A 21,466-nucleotide genomic window follows, 5' to 3' on the forward strand; every position below is an offset into this window, starting at 1 on the left:
GTGCTTGCTTCTGCCCTGCGAGCGGAGCCGGAGCCCCAGCCGAGCCCCGGGGCCGCGGGTGGGCGGCGGGCGGTGGCGCGGGTTGGAAGCAACTCCGCGAGAGCCGGAGCTCGCCGGCCGGGCGGCCTCTGAGTCCCGCCGTTTAATTCGCAGGCGGCCTCTGATGAAGGCGCTCCGCCGCCAAGTTGAGCCTCTGGATAACCAGCCCATTCCTAAATTTTATAAAACTTGTTCTTCAAAAGCCCTGTTTGGGGAGAAGTGTGCGCCTTCTTCTCGAGCACCGCTGGGTGGCGCTGGCGGGAGCAGAATCTTTTTCCAGAAGTCGGGGGCAAGAACCTGTTTCTCTTCATTGTCCCCTCAGTGGCACGTTCACCGGGTTTATTTTACAATGTGCACAAAAGGATTGCGGGGAAAACCGGGTCCAGACAGGACCACCACCATTTTTTCCTGGAAACAGGATTACCCTATAAAAGTTTAGTTACTGTTATTGAAAACGTGTATTAAAATGGCCTTGGGAAGAAGAGGGAAAAATAAACTCCAGAGTAAAATAAACTCCGCCGCGTGAAGGAGGCGGGTAGAAAAAAAAAGTACAGAACCAGGAAATATTTTCATGACAATTCACTTACTTAGAATCATATATTCACAAATTCATCCATGAGTGTACACACCGTAGCTTACAGGGTGTTCATATTTGAATCTATTTGCCCACCTCTTATTTTGAAAAATGAAATGATATTTGCTGATGATCATAAATTTAAGATATCTTTTTTCTTTACTTAATTATCAGAAAAGTAGTTTTTACTATTTCTGGGCTCCGTATTTTTAAAATACATGATGCATTCCCAAATTGCTATCGAGAAGGGTTTTCACTTGCTAATGATTTTTAAAGGGACCTCAGAACTCGTGCAGGGGTTTAATTCTGATGCAGTCTTCTCAGTTCAGACCCCTGTGGAAAGAGGTTTCTTCCTCATTTAAAACTGAGAATTAGGAAGTAGAATAGCATTAGGAGAAAGTAAGTCGAATCTGATTTCGAAAATGGGAATTATTCAAAGCTACTCACGTAGTTAAAAGGCCAGGCTTTGAAATGATCAGCGGCAGCATTATCAGCACATAAGGAAAAATTGATTATTGTGACAAATCGTGTCACCAAAATTTTCAAACATTAGGGAACTGAAAATGGGTAAATAAAATTAATGTTGCGTTTTGAACGGTTTTGCAGAGGTGTACATGTAAAGTCCTGTTAAATTTTATTCAGTGCACTGACAATTTCGTGCACCCTTCCAAGTCCCTTTTGTTAATCTGTTTTTAGGGGTTTTCCCAAAACTTGCTAACTTCTGAGTTCACTTCCTTTTTAACATTACCGTGGGTACTAATTGGTGGAAAGTGCTACTTCTAAATGTAATAAAGGACAAAGAGTCATCGTTTAATAAAAACTCCGGAGACAATAAAGCCAGTTGTTCAGAAATGAACGCTGTATTGCTGGGGGTCGGGGCAAGTGGCCGGGTGAGTTTTGCTCTGTCCAGTGGAGTTTCCTGCGTCCTGGGCATCTACCTGCATCAGGCCAGGTGGGCGTAGAGCGGGCACCCTGTTGCTCAGAGGACCCCACTGCCCCTTTAGGGTGAAGGAGCCAAGAGTCAGAGGTTAATTCTGTTCTGGAGTTTTAACCACGATTTGTCCCGGAGGGCGCTTAGCCTAGGCTGGTCTGGCGTGGAGACGCGGGATCTTGGCTGGCATGGAGAGAGGAGGTCGTAAAGGGGCCCTGAGCTGGCGTGTAAGGCGATTACACACCCTCTCGGGGACCTGTTTCATGGGGGCGCTTGTCTTTCAAGCCTGTGGAGCTAGGATTTTCCCCCTGCCGTGCAAGACAGCTTTGCTGGGGCTGGAAAGGGCGCCTCACAGCTTGTCCTGGGAGGGCTGCGGCGGGGGGAGCAGGGTGATCCTTGCTTTTCGGAAATGTTCTCTGCCGGTCCGGGGCTGCCTGGGGCCGCCACCCTCCTGTGCCCACCGCTAACCCCGCCCTTCGGGGCCTCTTCCCTCCGTGTCCCGCTCCAGGCCTACTCTTCCGTCCCGGTCAGCAACATGAACTCCAGCCTGGGCTCCATGAACTCCATGAACACCTACATGACCATGAACACCATGACCACGAGCGGCAACATGACGCCGGCCTCCTTCAACATGTCCTATGCCAACCCGGGCCTGGGCGCCGGCCTGAGTCCCGGCGCGGTGGCCGGCATGCCCGGAGGCTCCGCGGGCGCCATGAACAGCATGACGGCGGCGGGCGTGACGGCCATGGGCACGGCGCTGAGCCCGGGCGGCATGGGCGCCATGGGCGCGCAGCCCGCGGCCTCCATGAACGGCCTGGGCCCCTACGCGGCCATGAACCCGTGCATGAGCCCCATGGCGTACGCGCCGTCCAACCTGGGCCGCAGCCGCGCGGGCGGCGGGGGCGACGCCAAGACCTTCAAGCGCAGCTACCCGCACGCCAAGCCGCCCTACTCCTACATCTCGCTCATCACCATGGCCATACAGCAGGCGCCCAGCAAGATGCTCACGCTGAGCGAGATCTACCAGTGGATCATGGACCTCTTCCCCTATTACCGGCAGAACCAGCAGCGCTGGCAGAACTCCATCCGCCACTCGCTGTCCTTCAACGACTGCTTCGTCAAGGTGGCGCGCTCCCCGGACAAGCCGGGCAAGGGCTCCTACTGGACGCTGCACCCGGACTCGGGCAACATGTTCGAGAACGGCTGCTACCTGCGCCGCCAGAAGCGCTTCAAGTGCGAGAAGCAGCCCGGGGCCGCCGGCGGGGGCGGGAGCGGGGGCGGCTCCAAGGGCGGCCCCGAAGGCCGCAAGGACCCCTCGGGCACCGGGAACCCCAGCGCCGAGTCGCCCCTCCACCGGGCCGTGCACGCCAAGGCGAGCCAGCTAGAGGGCGCGCCGGCCGCCGGGCCCGCCGCCAGCCCCCAGACTCTGGACCACAGCGGGGCGACGGCGACAGGGGGCGCCTCGGAGTTAAAGACTCCAGCCTCCTCCACGGCGCCCCCCATAAGCTCTGGGCCCGGGGCGCTGGCGTCTGTGCCCCCGTCTCACCCGGCGCACGGCCTGGCCCCCCACGAGTCCCAGATGCACCTGAAAGGGGACCCCCACTACTCCTTCAACCACCCCTTCTCCATCAACAACCTCATGTCCTCCTCGGAGCAGCAGCACAAGCTGGACTTCAAGGCGTACGAGCAAGCGCTGCAGTACTCGCCCTACGGCGCCACCTTGCCCGCCAGCCTGCCTCTGGGCAGCGCGTCAGTGGCCGCCAGGAACCCCATCGAGCCCTCAGCCCTGGAGCCGGCCTACTACCAAGGTGTGTATTCCAGACCCGTCCTAAACACTTCCTAGCTCCCGGAACTGAGGGTTTGTCTTCATGACCATGCTGGTAGCAGGAGAGAGATTGAGAGAGAGAGAGAGAGAGGAAAAAAAAAATCAGCAAACGAAACCACTCATACCAAACCAGCAACAGCATAGTAAAACCCCAACTTTTTTTTTCATGCACAAATTTTCCCCAGTGCAAAGGACTGTTACTTTTATTATTGTATTCAAAACTCTCTGTGCATATTATTACAAAGACAACCGATCCCGCACCAATTTTTCCTGCGAAGTTTAATAATCCACAGTTGTATATATATATAATCTTCCTCCTTCCGTGTTCGTCCCTGTCTTCCCCTCAGACCCATTCTAGTCCACGCAGGGTTTATTTAAAAGAGAGAGAGAGAGAAAGAAAGAAAGAAAGAAAGAAAGAAAGAAAGAAAGAAAGAAAGAAAGAAAGAAAGAAAGAGGTAGGTTTGTAAAATATATGTTTGTGGTTTTTTTTCCCTCCTCACCTGACCCCACTACATGAGTTTACAGGTCTGTGGCAATATTCTTAACCATAAGAATTGAGACAGTGAAGACACAAGTAGACATTGGGGGCCCTTCAAAGTATCAAAAGAAAGTACTGAGGCTGTGCAGCAAGACATAAACAGATTACAAACATCAGAGCCATTTGTTTTTCAGCTTACATTTCTGATACATTCAGCAGAGGTCTTCACATGAAGCACACATGTGTTGTACATGGACTTAATTATGCTCAGATATGTAGACATCCTCCGTGCATTTGCATAATGGTAGAGGTAATAGGTAGGTGATACACATGGTACATTTTTCAAGAGTTGCCTGACCAAGAAGTTACAAGCACCCTCCCCTTGTCCTTCCTGTCCACTTATGGTCCTGGGAATCTCTTCCCAGGAATTGCCCCCCTCAAGAATTCTGCCCCTTGCTTTGCAGCGTGCCATGGTCATGCCATTCTGAGGTCACTTTAAGTAGTTTTTGTGCATGTATACCATTTAAAGGGTTGTTTTCCCCCAGACAAGAAGGAATATCACCTAGTTGGGGCAGAGAGATGTTATTGAGAGTTCTTTCTCAAAATTTGGTCCAGGAGTCCCAGATCCTATCGATTGTGGCCGTTTTAATTATTGCCATGGTGTGCTTGTTTCATCCAGTGTTGAAGATGCACTTTCCACATGGTGTTAGTATAGACAGACGGGTTTCCTTACTATTCCTTTTTGCCTTCCCAATGTTAATTTATTGCATGGTTTATTCTTTTCCTTTACAGCTAAAATTGCTTTAATGATGGTTAATATTACAAATTACAATGTTAATTTCTACCAATGTGATTGTAATTAAAATATTTTGATTTAGATAACAAAAATAATACAAGATTTTAAGCCGTGAAATATGTTCTTGATCATTTGCAGTTAAGAACTTTAAATAAATCAAATGTTAACAAAAAAAGGATTTCTGTTATTTTCCTTCGCTTAATTAAATCCAAAAAAGGATCTCCTGAATTTAATATTTTGTAAATTGTGGAACTTGATAGAAATGACAAACAAGAAAGTAGTCTAAGACAAAACTGCTTTGTCTATGATTTAAATGAACATGTAGCTAATAAAAAGCAATGAAAACTACCCAAGTGGAGAGATAAATTGCCTTAATATTCCAAGAATTGACAAGTTAAAACACTCTTTATTCCTTGAACCGTTTACTTCATTTTAGGCATGGCCTTAAGCCATTATTATTCTGAGTTTTTCCACGATGAAATCAAATATTATTAATTATCTCCTCTCCCCCAAAATACTGTCGTTCTTTATCAGAGAAGTATTCGAGTAAATAAAATATCAGCTGTGGCTGATAAAATTAAGTTGTCTACCACAAAGACTCCTGAACCCTCTCTTGTGAAAAGAGACACGAAACTAAGCCCTCCTGGTAGCTTTGGAGGGAGGAGAGTTAATTCACGCCTGCAGAGGAGCTGTGTGCCCCCAGGACATTTCAGGGTAGCTGCTATTTTGTGACGGTGTTTTTTAAAATATTGTTTCTAAAAACATTGTCCTACAAACCTAAAGCTGATGATTTGTTTGCCTTCTAAGAGGCTTTGTAACGCAACTTCACACACCCCCCCCCATAGTTGCTTGGGATCACAAAATCATTAATCTCCTTTGATAGCAGGCTCACTTTCCAGGCCACCTATTTCTTTGTAAGTCTTGTCCGGATTGACATCAACAATAACAACACCAGCCCAAGCAGAGGCTGCCCTGCCCGAGCCCTGGGTATGAACTCCGTCCTCACCAGGGCTTGAACTTGGACAGCCTTTACTTTGATCGCGCCACTCCACACTGCGGACAAGATAAAAGGAGCTGTGCGAGTCGCTTAATTATCGCGTAATTGCCTCCCAGGCTAGAGAAGGAGTGCCCTGTAACACTTGAGAAAAATCCAGAAATCTCCACTCCCACTGCTGGAAGAAGGAGGGAAGAGAAACGACTGCGTAGAGTCATTTCAAAACTTAATTTGGAGGCCTCGTAAAGTCGTTAAAAATCCCGAGAGGAAAAAGCTTCCAGTCTGTACAGGTATTCCTAGTTCCATAGCAGGTAAACATGGGCACATTCGAATTCCAAATGCAATATAGACGCATGTGCTTGGGCCTCGGCCTTGCCCCGGACCCGCGGACTAACAAGCGCCTGGCTTTGGCGCTGTGCGTCCGTCGGCGGCGTCGCCCTCCTCTTGGTCACTCTAGACGGTGCCAGCGTGCTACCTCCACCCACCCGGTTAAATCGGTCTCATCGCTTGCTCTTTTACTTGGCGGAGATTTTGTTTTCTGGGTTTGCGGGTGAGGGGAGGCGAGGTGCCCCAGGTTTACGGCCGAGGCCGCTTTGGAAACCTCCCGGCCTGGAGAGCTTCTCCTAAGGCTCAGACCGCTCCCTCTGCGCCTCTGGGCGCTGCGCTCTGCGCCCCGCGCGTCCCCACGAGGTCGTGTTGGAGGCCGGGGCAGCCGGCTCCCGGGAGCAGAGGGGGGAGAGCAGAACCGCAAGCATCTCGAGGTGACAAGTGCAGTTAGTTCTTCATTGTGTGGGCATTTTCCCCTCCTAGCGAATAAATCTTCTGTTGAGCCGCAGACCTAAAAGTCAACAAAGAAGGCCGGGCGCCTTGTTACCGTCCTGCGGCCCCGCAGCCTGCGTCGCCGGCCGCTCCCGCTGCGTAATCCCTTCCTCGGAAGCCGCCACACACAAACGCCGGGGCGCCCGCAGCCGGGGCGCCGCGCCCCGGGGCCAGGAGGAAAACATCTGTGGCCCGGAGCGGGGACAGGGACCCTCCAGAGCGCGATCCCAGCCCGCCCCTCCCGCTTGGGGCTCACTGTCCCCAGACAGCACCTCGGACGCACCCGCGGACAGGGGCGGAAAGGGGGTGCTCCCGGCTCCTTCCTTTTAGGAATTTGCCCGCGGTGGGGGAGGGGTGGGGAGGAGAGAACCTTCCCGCGACCGAGCGAAAAGCGCCCGGGGCCGCGGCTCCGCGGGCGACGCCGCTGGGCAAACACTTCCAGGAGAGGGGGGCACCTGTTTTGGGAGTGAACACAGTGTGAGGGAGAGGAATTTCGATTGTGTTACTTTCACCTTGCGTGCGGATGTGCAGGTCTGAGACATTTTTAATGTAATTTAAAAAAAAAAATAAAGATAGAAGAGAAGAAAACCTCACCAGTTTGATTCATCAGAAACTAAGCATCTCAGAAGTGTTCGCAAGCAGAAAGCAACCCCGTCCGTTTTCTACAAGATAGCTGACACAGTATTGAAATCAAAGATAAAGTTTCATTTCCCTTGTCCCTTGGTGAATGTCCCTTGGTGAATCCCCACACGGCAGAATAAACTGGCGAGAATTATTACGAGATGAAAACAAAATCCTATTAAAGTTAATAACTTTTGTGTTCATTTTCAGAAGACTACATACGTGATTGATTTCGCTGAACGTGTAAAATATTATTTTTCTCAAAAGTCTTAATAGAGTTTATTTAACCATATCAGAAAAGGATTCCTGGAGTGATAAAATTCTAAAACCTTGTTGTTTTACCCTTTCAAAAATTGATCTCAGTTCCATGAAAATGCTTATTAAATTTCTTGGCAAAAACTGCCGCGATCAATACAAATTCCTTTCAATGCGGACCAAAGTAGGAGACCTGGAGCCCAAATTAATTAACCTTTCCTCAGATCAATTGGTTTTCTGTTGATTTAGCAGTAATATTGTAGAACATTTAGCTATAATGTATTTTAATGTGATACCTCTCTATGTCACGAGGAAAAAAAACCTCATTGAAAAAGTAAAATTGCTTCAATTATTTGATATTTCATAAATTTGTAACATAACATTTTGTCTTCAAGAATTAAATGTTAGTCGTTTACTTGAATTGTGGTAATTGTGTTTTGCAACCAAATGCAGCTAGAAGAATGCCTCATTACTTCCAGATAATTATGTGCAAAAGGGGGATAAGTTTTAAGCAACCTTGAACTAAACAGGTAATCAAATTATGTAGAATTTTAAAAATAAAAATTTTCCTAAAGTGAAAGAACAGTTAGCCTCGATAGATATTCAGGGAGATAAGAATGTAAAAAATTGAAATAACTTGGAAGATTTTACAACCTCCCTGTTTAGAAATAGAATGTACTTGGGGAGATACAAGATTTCTTAAAGTAGCCAGGCTCAAATTTTATTTTTCACTTATGATGCTATGTTGTGAATCCACATAACATTTAGCAACAGATTACTTTGAAACTTGGGTTTCTTTTTTCCCAGTAGTTATGTTTGAGACATAATGGTCCCATCGGTGTTTCTCTTTTTAGCTTCCAACCCAGCTTGGTTAGTTGAACTTTGCCCAGCCGGTGCTTCCCTCGCCTCCCCTCCCCCTTTCTCCAGCCCTCATTCTAGCAGAATTGTGGGGCTAGAGAATGCCGGCACACTTCTATTTTAACTTGTAAAATCCATGCATGTTCCTATGAAAAACATTTTTTTACAACCCAAGCTCTGGCTGCCGTTCTTTTTCTGCCTAACTTCTCGCCTCCAGTTCGGACAGCTGTGGCTACACCAGCGGGACAGCCAGGGCCCGGTGAGAGAGATCTTCCCTCCCCGCTGAACCGCTCCTTTGCTGACTGTAGTCACCACCTCCTGGCAGTCTGAGGCTCTCTGTCTTCCAGTTAACAGAGTACAGGATGCTGACCCTCCACATCCGGGAAGAACGGGCTTTAGTGGAATTGTGCTCACAGACTTAGAATCCAGGTGGGATACTGGTGAAGTCACTGGCGAAATCAAGTTCAGAACCTGGCCTTTGACATCCTGACAGTTCTAAGTGGGAGGTTATCTTTCTACTTCCCTCCACTCTTCTTGAGGATTACACAGTAGGGGCTTTTCCACCCCTCTGAAACTTAGAAAACCAACCTGGAAATCCCCCCAAGCATTGACTGGAAGTAGGGAACAATGAAGTAAAGTGGAAATCTTCCTAGTTTTCTTTGCCTCCCCCTCCTTTAAAATCTTACTCCTTTGCTTGTCTAATCATGTTCTGGGGGCAGTTTCCTCCCCCTTTTCTTACCCCAAGGGATTGTTATTTTAAAACACACAAAAAATTTAATGAGAAGACCTTCAGGGGCTTTGCGGTGGTTGGTTTTCGTTAAATGTTTAATTTTAAGGGCCCATTATACTCAAGGGGGGAAGTGGGTGTCCACCTACTGCTGTCCTCCTGGGGAGCTGGTTTTCCTTGCCTAATGGAGGCGACTGGGGGATTCTGGAACGTTACCCCCGCTCTGGGTCCCACCTTGGAGACTTGAGCTTCATTCCTGCTCCCCAGTTACAAACGCCCCACCCAGTAGCCGTTCGGCGAGCAGCGGTAACTCCTGCTGGGTCCTCCGCAGCTTCTCCCCGGTGGAGGCCAAATTAGCAGCTCAGACCGCAGTGACCCGTGTGGTAGCGCAGGGGACGGCCCAGGTCTCCTCTCCTCTCCCTGGAGTCACACCGCCTTCTGCCGACACGCGCTTCCTTTGTGTCACGCCGGCTAATATATTAATGGGGCAGACAACCCGGATCCTTCCGAGAGGGGGGTTGGAGGTACGGAGGGCGGGGAAGGAACCGAACTATACTGGTTTGCTGACCCTTGGGCCAAAGAGCTCAGAGGCAGCCCGGGGAAGCGGATAGAGGGGAACGAACCGGAGTGAGAAGAGTTCGTGTTGGGCATTGAAAGTAAACTTCATTGCCTGCAACAAGTTTTCCAAAAGGTGACCCGAGGCTAACGCGCCGCCCTAGGCTCAGAGCCGCGCGGCAAGCGCTTAGGGCGCTGGAGAAACTGAGTGTGGCCGAGCTGGCCACGCCTGCTGCCGAGCGGTCGCCTCCCGCGCCCTCCCCACCGCGTGCCCGCGGGGTCCGTCCCGGGTTCGCAGACGCCCGCCCTGAAGCGCGCGCCTTCGTGGACTCCTCAAGCTCTACCTAGGCCAGGCGCCTTCGGGGCTGGGTCCCAGGGGATGAGAAGAAAGCCTTCCGAGCAGCTGGGCCTGTTGCCCTTACCGAGACTCTTGTTTTGCCCATCCTCACCCCAAAGGGCTATGTGGCTCCGGGTCTGAGATCTTAACCCATCAAGCACTGGCAGAGGCCCTGCGCTACTTCTCCAAGTGGGCTGGAGGAGCTGCAGATCCAGCTCGAGGCCCGAGGGCCCCGGCGCCCGACGCCGGCCTGGGTCCTCTCCCGGGGCGAGCTCCTCCCCGCCAGACGCTGCCCGGGCGCCCGAGACATATGCTGCCCGCAGCCCGCGGCCCGACGTGGTGCTCAGGGCCCGGGCGGTTCTCAGCGCATCAAAAGCCAGGGCTTTCTTCAGCCGTATGGGCCGCGAGGTGAACAACAATGCCCGGGCCCCTTCACTTCAAAAGCAGCGATCAGGGGAAAGGCTCCCCCCAGAGAATTTTTTCCCCTCTTCAGCCTTTCATTTCTAGTTAAAAAAAAAAAAAAGGCATCAGCAACTCCAAGGCCCGGGCGAGCCTAATGCCCTTTGATGGGGATTGAATTCATTATCTCCAATAACACAATTGTGCTTGGCCAACGAAAAGAGCAAAGCAGGGCTCTATCCCGCCCGAGGGGCCCGGCCAGCGGGGTGGGGGGGTGAGGCGCTCGCGGGCACGCGCACCGAGGCGCAGTCCCGACCCTCCGGACCCCAGAGCTGCGCCCCTGGGCGCGGGGAGCCCCCCGCGGAGGCCGTGGGGAGGGCAGGGCGGCACTGTGGTTTGATTTCTTCTTCCTTTCCCCCTTTGCAACCATCCCCGAGGGCGGCCGCGGGCTGGGTGTTTACTCTCCCCTTTCCCGGTTTCCAGCTGCTGGGCGTCCCGGGCACGCTGGGCACAAGGGCCGCCCCGCGCCCCCGTGAGCGCATCTGGCTGCCTACTTCGGCTGGAAGCCAGCTTGACTTTCAACCTAGCACCGATAAGCCGGGGCCCCTCTGCTGAGGCTCTTCCCACGCGCTTTCACGCCAGCTATCGCCGAAAGGAGACCCAGGTACTTGGGCCGGATGGCCCGACACCCTGTATCGCATCCGGATGCAGAGGTCCGGGCTCTGGGCGTGATCCACCTCCTCCTCTGGCCCTGGGGCACTGCCCACGAGGGCGACGTGGTTCAAGTGCTTCCTCCTGGGTTCCCGCTGCCATTCCTGCCCTTCCAGCCACCTCCAGCCCCTGCTTCTCTGCTCGCCACAGTGCCCGGAGGTGAAAACTGACTAAAGCAGGCATTATCAAGAGTCAGACGCCTTGACCTGTGTGTGTGTGTGTGTGTGTGTGTGTGTGTGTGTGAGAGAGTGAGAGAGAGAGAGAGAGAGAGAGAGAAATGAATGAAACCTGATCGTATATTTTTGCATAGATAGATAGATGGCTTGGTGTCTACAATACCAGTGCAGGTCAGCACAGCATGTTTCTTGCACAGTCCTACTTTCCCGCTCACCGTTGCTGGGGAAAGTATGTGCTGCACTTTCATTTCAGTCATACAAAGAATAATAATAAACACAGAATCTAAAGTACTTTTTCTTTTCCTCACAAGAGTAACAAGTGCAGATACTCTGTGGTCGCAACTGTGGATTGGTCTCTCCTCACCAGTTCGTATGATGATCCCAACCTGCAAGCTGGGTGCTTCACCTTTCTGTAAAGGAACTAGAGCCCGTACCCGTGATAGGTGAAACATCTGTGTCTATATATCTGTGAATACATATTCACAGAAAGACGAACAGACACACTGGTTTAGAGGAACATTCACAAGAGCCTCTTATCTACAAGACAGTTCCTGCAACAAGGGAGCAATAAATTGGGGGAAATCTAGAAAAGTGTCTCAGATTTAACTCATGTGGCTAGGTATTGCTCTCATGAGAGACGCAGTGATTTTATTCAATTCCTTTCCTCATAAAGGAGAGTAACCTTTACAAATTTACTTCATGGACCTCTGACCACACCCTTCCTAAGTACTGGAAGGAGGGGGAAAGCAATTCCAACTGTGGTAGGTAAGAGTTAGGCTTCAATTCTTCCTTCCTCTTTCTTCTCTTTTCTTTCTTTATTTACCTCTAGAAAATGTAAAACGTTTGCCTTGCAGATATTTTGAAAGTCTGATGCACAAGTCTGGGAAATTCTCTTCTTCAGATGAGTTTTAAACTCCAGACTACAAGTTACTTTTAAAAAGTGACTTCTCTTCTGAACTCTTAGCCTACTTTTTATTATCTCATAGAAAAGCTAAGTTTTAATCTTGGTGACTGGTTCATTAGAGTGTAGTGACTTACTTCAATTACCTTGCATAAAATGCCTTTTGCAACATCAAGTGGAAGTTTAATCTTTGTCTTGAATTGCGGCACACAAATTCCACATCTGATGGACTGCTGGACCTCCTTCGCATATTCATTATCCAAGCTTAGACTGATGGGGAGAGAAAGACACTTATACCAGGTAAAAATGGTAGAGATTTCAATTTCCCATATTAACAATTCACATAAGAGCTCAACATCTTGTTTATGATTGGAATAAATTATATGTAGTATAGCTATTTGCAAATCACTCTTCATAATATTTTGAGTATATCACAATAACCATGAAACCTGGACCCAGTACAAGAACCAGTTCCTAAAAAAGAACAAATCAAAACCAGCAAAAGAGCTTTAATGCTGACATATATTCACCAGACCACAGAAGCCACAGGACAGTCCTGTGGTTTATCACATAAACATTTCATCTAGTGTCGGAGCACACATACAGGATTATGTGAACTCAGCTGAGCAGACCACTGTAGGATGGGAACGGATGAATTGCTAAACCAAAGGTGCTGTTTTTCATGTTGATATCTTTGGCCTTGGAGCAGAATTGTGAAGCAAGAAGATGTAAAGCACTTCAGTAGAAATGAGAATGCAGTGTTCACCAAAGTACATCTGTAAAGCACACTTTAGCCTTGAGATTGACTGAATTATGGGGCTGTAGAAAATGGTGATGCAAAAGATCTATTATGTCTCCTAGTTCACTCATCTACAAGACTGATCTCCTCAGAATACTCCCAAGCTAGGTACAGACTGGGAATGTCAAGAACTGACATTCAAGTGTCAAGAATTGAAGTCCTCCTACTTCTGGAGTTCATCCACATAATTGAGAAGCTCTATATTCATGGTGTAAAACATCTTGCCACTAAATTAACCCCACAGGCTACATTTGTCTCTTGAGTTACATTTCTATGAATCAGCCAATTAGAAAGGAAGAGCTTATTGCATCCGACAAATAATTCACATTGGAAAAATAGTCCTGGATTGTGAGTTATGTGGGGAGAGGAAGTAAGAAACAGTCTCACTGCATTCCACTCACCTGGCTCATAAAGTAGAAAATGTGAAAGGGAAAATGGGAATTGTAATCAACATGAAAGTTCGTAAGGCCTCGATGATTAAAAGCGTAACGTTAAGAAGTTGTGTAACAATATTATAGTCTATAAAAATTCACTAAATACAAGATTCCAAAGACATTGTTTCCCTCAACTTGGCTATTGAGTTCTGAGAGGGTCCAGTCCTACCTAATTTTTGATTCCTATGCTATAATAGCTGATAGTGTAGTGTTTTATTTAATTTTCTATATGAGGAGAACTTTTTTTTTTTTTTTTTGGTACTGGGAATTGAACTCACAACCTCATGCTTGCCAGGCAGGTGTTGTGCCACTGAGCTAAATCCCCAGCCTCAAGAAGAACATTTTGTAACTGTTCAAAGAGGTTTCTCAAATAAAGTTCTGATTTTTTCAGGATTTGTATTAAACATATATTTACAGCTGTATGTCCATTCACAGGTTACAAGCTGATGTTGTTTGTGGCATAACCTGCAATTTTAAGAATAAGCGCAAATTCACTTTAACAGAGTAAAACAGAGCCTTTTCTAGTTTAGTCCTTTTCAGCACCAACAAGAGAAATGTAACCAGTGCTCAGTTTGAAATATGAAAACTGTGGACCAGAGTGAGACTTTTTTCTACTACACACAAGACTTTAAAAATTGAATTTACCACGAGAGGTAACAACGGTGCTTTGCTTTGACAAAAAGAAAGTATTTCAAATTCAGCATGGTAACTTCCAGAGAAACAGGAAACAGACAGCCAGAGAATTGGAAGGAACAAAAAGACGAGGGAGTCAGATCCAGGGAGATGCCTCATAGCAGAAACAGCAAAAGGTCTTGGGCCACGTATAGCTGCAAAGACCAGGAGACTGCAGGAGTGAGAGACGGGGCAGAAGCAAATTAGCTGGGGAGAGCTAGACAGAGTGTGCTGAGGAAGGGCCAGGCGTGAAAAGATTTGGTGTCGTCATAGCAACGGGCTCAGCCCTGCTCCCCCTGAAGTCCATTCAGCTCTGAGCTGCCGGAACACGTTTTTAATTAAAGCGTATAAAAGTTGTTTTGTAAGGACTTCTCCTCATCCGATAGATTTCAAAATGGTTAATCAGGCTTCATCTCCTTTTGATGCTCACAAGAGCATGGGCTACAGCATGCACAGAAGCTGCTACTGCTGTGGCTGCTGCTAAGTGAGTTATCTTTCAATCACACCTAATTCCAGGAATGAGCAGGGCATCTAGTTATTTAGATACACGTAAACAGAGAATGCAAGCGGGAGTATGGAGTCCATTATTCTGACAGTGGGTGGAAGCATTAATTTTCTTTGCTGTGGATACTATGAAAGTCCACCTTCCGCAAGACTATTGTCCATGGTTGATGTTCTGCTTAAGCATTTTCCTTTGGAAGATGCAGGCCAAAAGCCAAAATAAAAGTCACAAATTATTTGTCTCAAGTAATACTTGTGAGTATTCCAAGAAAAAACTTTGTTCCACTCATACAAAAAATGGTACCACAGAACGCTTTTTTTTTAGAAAAGATAAAGAGTAAAAGGGCTCTCTCAGATCTGTAAATTTATGAATTCATGATATACAGCAAAAGTTGCATTTTGTTCTTTAATAGAATAGGCAATTAATAGATAACAGTATCTTTGCCTAGTTCACTAACACTTTTTCCCAATGATTTAAAACTTCTCCAGGCTTTTTTGTCTCCTTTTCTCTCAACCTTGATAGTTGATTTTGTTCCTAACTACACCGAAAAAGAAGAAAAAAAATGATTTTCCCAGTCATCCATTTCTTCAATTACCTTAAATTGAAGTCATCATTTCTATTTCTATACTAATACATTCTCCATTGCATCTGGTAGGAAAAAGAGCCCTGCCTCTCCTCAAAGACAAATATATCCACTGAAGAATTTTACTAAACACCAGCGTAGATGAGGCCACTGTATAACCATGAAGAAGTGAGACAAAACTAGCAAGCGAGACAAAACTTAATAACGTTGTCTGAGCATAACTGCAAAACACAAAAATAGCAAATATGAATTTGAGTTTTTTGCTTCTTTTTCTTGATAAGGTTGGATGGGGGATTTTCAATTTTATTTATTCATTCAAAGAACCAACTGTTTGATTAATTAATTCTTTGTATTTTTTTTTTTTTTTAGTCTCCATTGCATTAATTTCTGTTCTGATCTTTATAATTTCCTCCCTTCTTTGGGCTTTGAGCTTGATTTGCTCTTCTTTTTCTAGAAGCTTGAGGTGCAGCATTAGGTTGTTTGTTTGTGCTTGTTGTTTTCCTGATGTGAGGATTCACTAATCCGAACAACTACTTTCAAGATAACAATATTATAACAACCATCGTCAATTTCCTAACACCTTGTTTTGAAATTCTGTATCATTTCTATTGTTTTTCAAATTTTCCTTAAAGAAATAGCAAACATTTTCCCATCTCCACCAAGAGGAGCAACAGTTACTTCTTCGCAGTTTTAGCTTTGTTTTAGTCTTCTTTCTCTGGTTCAGATTCATGAAGGTACTAGCCGTAGAACTATCCTTGCATCCTGACAGTTTCCAATCTAAAGTTCTACTTTCTGAAGCCTCCCTCAAGCCACCTAACACAAGCCCCAATCCTGTAATAAGACCTTTCTAGCACCTCTTACTGATGTGTCACACAGTCCCTGCAGTGTGTGGTCTCCTTTCTTTGCAATGAGCAGTAAACTCAACCTGTTTGATACAGATATGCTGCCGATGGTCTTTGGCTAGAGGGCACTTTCAGTTTCTTCCCTTATTTTTAAGGCTTGAACCACCCTTCAAAGTCCATCTGTGTTTTTTCACAATTTCTATTCCTGTCTACAAGGTATTTAAAGAATATCCAACATATATAAATTAAATCGCATTTCTTTCAGTAACAAGGTACCCCTCATGACTTCATATTTTTCTCATTTTCTTAGTCATTTAGGATAGAAAAGTCATAGTCACCATTGACTTATCTCTCTTATCTCTCACACATCTGCAATCAATTAATATGTCTGTCCGCAATGTCCATTATCCTGACCTCGCCTTTGTTACCATTGGACAGGTCACAGTTTTAGTCCATAGTGCTGTCCATTATCTGGACAGACTCTCTTTGGCCAATTTCTATGTGCCATTTTTCGATTAATACTCTGAATAACAGATTTGGAGGAATGCAGAGAAGTCCTCATCTGTTGAGGGTAAAATTTTCACAGAGGTAAAATTAGGAATTATATGAATAAATAGCCAGGTTTTCTTCCCTTAGAAAAGATAATGGCAGCACACATAGAGTGGGGAAAACCAAGAACATACTCCTCACCACAGGACTGTATTTCATAAGTGGGGAAGTGTTTGAGAAATACAGAGAAAATTAAGTTCATTTAGAATATTCTCTATGTGGGTGAGCACTAAACCATGCCATGCGCAGGATGATTTAGCCTGGGGATGTTTGGCCATGGAATAAAATATTTCCATTACAACTGCAGGATACTATAGTTATTTCAAGCATGTGTGAGAGAGAGACTAGCACTATTTATTGCATGTGATTACAGGGGATAGAATTAGATCCAAAAGGTAGAAATTAGAGGATTACAGATTGCAGTTAAAATAAAGGCACTGGTAACACAGTTATAGATTGAGTAGGTTACCTCAGGAAATAGTGAGCTTCTCAATTCTGAATGCTGCTGATAGAGTAGATGGCCATTTGGATAAATGTTTTCCGCAGTTTTATGCTTTATTTACTCAGGTATGGTCACCTGACTTTCAATTATAATGGATATGTTGGCTTTGAGCAAAATGTACTTTTTATTTCATGTATTTTGTACTTTTGAAAACAGTCAATACTCCTTTATCTCACATATTTATCCTTCCTGTTTCTCTCATTCCTTTTTATATGACCCAGATTCTGCTTGTGAATCATTTTCTTTTTGCCTAACCAACTTCCTTTAGGATATCTTTCAGTGGAGTGCTGCTGTGTATTCTCTCAGTGGTATTTTCCTGGTGGTATTCTCTTACATTTCTGCAGACATTTAATTCCAGGTTGTTAATTATTTTACTTGCAAAGTTTAAAGGTGATCCCCCATCCCACCGGATTTTGTTTAAGAAGTCAGCTGTCAATCTCATGCCTACTGTTTTGATACTGATGTTCTTTTTTATTCCGTTTTTCTTTCTTTCAAGTCTCTGGTGACTTCATTCTCTCACTGATCATCTCTGGGTCCGGTTTTGTTGACTATTTTATCTTTTCACATGATCTTTTATCTTTTTCAGGCATCTCTTATTTTTTTAAAAATATTATGACATTATGGATAAAGATATTATGTATAAAGAATGCCGAGACTGAAGTAAATGCCCAATAATCAGAATCACCTTTTCCTTCAGGGTATTAATGTATGACTTGAGCCAACCTAGTCAGCACTTAAGGTGACTTGGATTTTCTTCAGTGCAGAGCTGTACTGAAATTCTTCCAGTGGTGGTCTAGTTTGCTATAATGTTCTTAGTGTGAGGTCTGAAGTGCTGCAAGGATTTTTTTCTATTTTCCTTCCCATTTCTCAGAGTTCAGTGAGTTCTCTATGTCAGCAGAATTTGAGTCTCTTTCCTCATTGTAGCTTCTCTCCCAACAGTAGCTGGCTGCTACCTGTTACTAGATGCCAGCCTCCTGGCTGGGAACAGGGCATGGGCTTACTAGCTCTCCTGCTCACAATCACAGGGAAGTGCTGTGTAACTGAGCTTCCCCCTGAGGCAGGCTCTGCTTCCCAGTCCGTGCTAGGGCTAGAGCACAGAGACAGCCTGCCTGCCTCTCTCCAAATTCGACCTTGCGTTGATGGATATCTTAGGGGAAATAAGTTTCTTCCACCTTCAAAGTACTAACTGACAAAGCTTTGTCTGGATCTATGGGGAGCATAATTCCTGCTTCTCTGTGAGGAGCACACAGCTATTGCCCCATATCAAAGCTGGGTCAGATCCAAACTATGAGTAGATTTCTTGCCCCATCCTACTTGGTAGGTGCTTTTCTTCAAATCAGTGGAGAGCTGTAGTGTAGGTAGGTTTTTGTTCCTAGCTTCAACTGTTCCTAACTTTGTTTTGTTTTGTTTTGTTTTTCCCCCCTGCACCGGGAATCGAACTCAATACGACCTTGCGCTTGCCAGGCAGGCGCTGTGCCACTGACCTAAATCCCCAGCCCCCAGCTCTTCCTAACTTGAACTCCAGTTTAGAGGCCTGGAACTTGGATGGGCTTCTCCAGGTTCTCTTGCTTTGTCCTCAAATCCCGCCCTGCTCTCATCGTTTCTCGTGAGCACCCAGGAGAGCTCAGTGCAGGCAAACTCCATGCTGTTTCACATGCCCTGTTAAGGCTTTGTTAATTTTGTTTTTGTCTTAACCACTTTATGGCTATGACCTTTTCCTCTCATGCTCTCCCAAAGATGAGACAATTCATGTGTCCCGCTACGGAATTTAGTTCATCTGCTTGACTTGTGACTTCAGCTGTCTGATAGACTAAAAACATGATTTTGTATGTAATCTCTCTCTCTCTCTCTCTCTGACCATATAGTTCAGGCTGGCCTTGAACTCATTATGTAGCCTCACCATATAGTTCAGGCTGGCCTTGAACTCATTATGTAGCCTAGGCTGACCTCAAACTTGTGGCAATTCTTCTGCGCAGACCTCCTGAGTGCTGTGATTACAGGTGCAAACCTCAACACCTGGCATTGTTTCTCACTGTTCAGGCAGGTGTGAAATTTTCTTGTGGAGGTAGGGCTGTGCCTCTGGTTGTTTTTAAAGCTTTACCTATTGTTTTTTCTTAAACAATGTTACTGTGGTGTGCCAATGTGTAGTTTATCAGGGTTTGTAGAATCTCTTGATTAAGTGGCATGATATCTTTCATTATTTATGGAAAATATCTCTTTAAATATTTATGTTGCTACATTTTTTCTGTCCTGGTGTAACAGAAAATGCTCCTCCGCCCTCACCAGTATACTTCAGCTTCTTTGTTGCTCAGGTAACTGTCCCAGTTCTGGCTGCTTCTGTCTCTTAGTAACGGCTGGTCACTGTGATCCACAGCTGGTCACTATGATGCACATTGTGTAAACCAATCCCCAACTGAAAAGCCATTCTGCCTCTGTACTTCCTGCTTGCTTACCTCATATAAGCCCTAGACCCCCAGAGATCAGGGCCTGATATTGTGGGAATGATCCCGATCAGTGCCTGTCGACGTTAATAAATCTGCCTCCAGGTCCTGGGTGTCCTTTCGGTGCTTCTCCCTGCTGTTGCACTAGGACTCCAGTTACACACATGATAAACTTTATACCCTCTGCCACATGTCTTTTACTATATTTCATGGATTTTACATCTTTTTCTTTTTCTTCTCCATTTTGGATGTCTTCCATTGGCTTCTCTTGCCATTACTGAGTCTACTTTTCTGCAAAACCCAATCAGCTACTAGAGCTATTTATTAAATTCTTAATTTTAGTTCTTATACTTTTTAATTCTAAGATTCCTTTTGAAGTCTATGTCCGATAACTACAATATCTGTACCACATGTGGTTCTATTTTTGTTTTATTTTCTCTTGAATTTTTGGTTATTTTACTTTATTTCCTGGCGTGCCTGATTATTTCTGGTTGAATGATAAATATTGACTCTGAGAAGTAGTAGGGATAATTCTAGCTGATAATGTCTTAGATTTTTGCTTTTTATTCAATTTCTGACAGAGCTTGGGAATATTACTTTGATATAGTTGAGGTTGGTCTATTTATAATTTGTGCTTACTCCCATGGCATTGCTTTTCCAGCATCTGTTTCCAAAGTCGAGTCTTTCTTCTTTGGTGAGACTTGCATTCCAACTTTTGTGTCACTTGATCACGGGACTGCCAGACACTGTCCTTAGCTTTTTACCTTCTTAGTAAGTGTTTTTGCTTGTTGTTTCACTTTGTTTCCCTGTATCTTATTTTAAGGCTCTTAAAAAACAGAAAATATACTGAAAAAAAAATTGCACGTAGAATGTTGGTCTCCACTGTCTAGGCCTTTTCTCTTAATCTTAGCCCTTTATGCCATAACTGCTTAATTTAACCCTGCACTTCATTTTTAAAATTTCTTTAGCCCAGTAAGATTGCCACAAACTAAAGATTACCACAGCTCTTGTGCCTCTGCGCCTGATACTTGAATCAGCAAACAGACGGAGGAAAATGCAGTTGTGAATGCAGCACTCAACTCACCTCAATGCGTTTTCCATCTGTCCAGGATCCTGGCCCTCGGGTCTTGGCAGCACTGGTTGTTCTCCAGAGCTTCTATATTTTTCTGTTTTATTTAGCTTTGCATTTTGTCCAAGTTTTGAAGTTATTTTTAGGAGGCAAATTAATCTGACTCTAGCAGCTCTGATGATAGCCAGGAGCAGAATGTATTTCCTTATTATATTCTAAACTGAAGTCCCTATTCATCATCTTGGTGGTTTCTATGAGGTCTTGTTAATTCCCTTGTGTTTAATCCTCATAGTCACTTTCTTATCCATATTTTATGGGCTGGCGTATATTTGGGGACACAGTTATGATAGCATTCATTTTTCTATAAACTTTGATTAGTCAATAAAGATTACCTGGCTTTATATCATAATTCTAGAAGAGTTGAAGACCTTGGTGCTATTTAATCTAGTATGTTTGTTTTACATAATGTGCAGAAAACCACAGATTAACATCACTATGAAGAGCAAACCTTCACACAAAACAGCTTGGTATACAAGATTCCAGTTGGAAGCTATACAGTGTAGTGTCCAAAACCGAGGACCCTCATAGAGAGGAAAACTGAGTAAATATTGATTTGATTCAATTTATATAATAATTGTATAATAGGCAAGGACCAAGAATGGATACACAAATCAAAGTTAATAATACAACTCTCCCTGATAGTAAACCATGCTGGTGGAAGTGAAATGGTAGGATGTCCTAGAGGTGAAGGACATTTTAAACTAGACATTGTTGCCAAATATTAATAAGACAGAAGATTAGAGAAGATATAGAAGTGTGTTAATATGAAACAGTTTCATAATGTCCATTGGAAGAGAAGAAAACTGAAAAGGAATTGAAAAGTAATCTGAATTTCTGTTCAAAGGAAACACACGGACTATGGGAGGAAAGAAGGAAGTCATCTTTTAGACGGAAGTTGTAGCATGGCCACCAGCTCTGTGGTGTAGTAATGATATACTTGGCAATTGATGCTGGGAAGCTCCCAGAAAGGAAAAAAAAAGAAAATAGAAATCGAAGCCTTTCATGATAAAGTAGTTT

At 45.3% G+C, this 21,466-nt stretch overlaps 2 protein-coding genes across 2 annotated transcripts in view; one reads left to right on the forward strand and one right to left on the reverse strand.

Annotated features, from left to right (window-relative positions):
* Window positions 1–2,052: 2,052 nt before the first annotated feature.
* Foxa1 (forkhead box A1) lies at window positions 2,053–3,753 on the forward strand (the record flags this gene model as incomplete). The annotated part of the gene is given in 1 exon segment (XM_013510358.1): window positions 2,053–3,753. A coding segment is annotated over 1 exon segment (1,335 nt), but the record flags the coding sequence as incomplete, so codon positions are not given.
* A 5,244-nt stretch (window positions 3,754–8,997) lies between these two features.
* Mipol1 (mirror-image polydactyly 1) overlaps window positions 8,998–21,466 on the reverse strand; it is a 328,974-nt gene continuing 316,505 nt past the window's right edge. Inside the window, exons 16-17 of the mRNA XM_005376900.2 lie at window positions 12,143–12,266; window positions 8,998–10,312 (exon numbers count right to left, since the gene is read on the reverse strand). The gene's annotated coding sequence lies outside the window, so the exon portion shown is untranslated. The remainder of the gene's footprint in view (window positions 10,313–12,142; window positions 12,267–21,466) is intronic.

The sequence above is a fragment of the Chinchilla lanigera genome, unplaced genomic scaffold, assembly GCF_000276665.1.
Source record: "Chinchilla lanigera isolate Chin_1 unplaced genomic scaffold, ChiLan1.0 scaffold00008, whole genome shotgun sequence".
NCBI classification, from domain to species: Eukaryota; Metazoa; Chordata; class Mammalia; order Rodentia; family Chinchillidae; genus Chinchilla; species Chinchilla lanigera.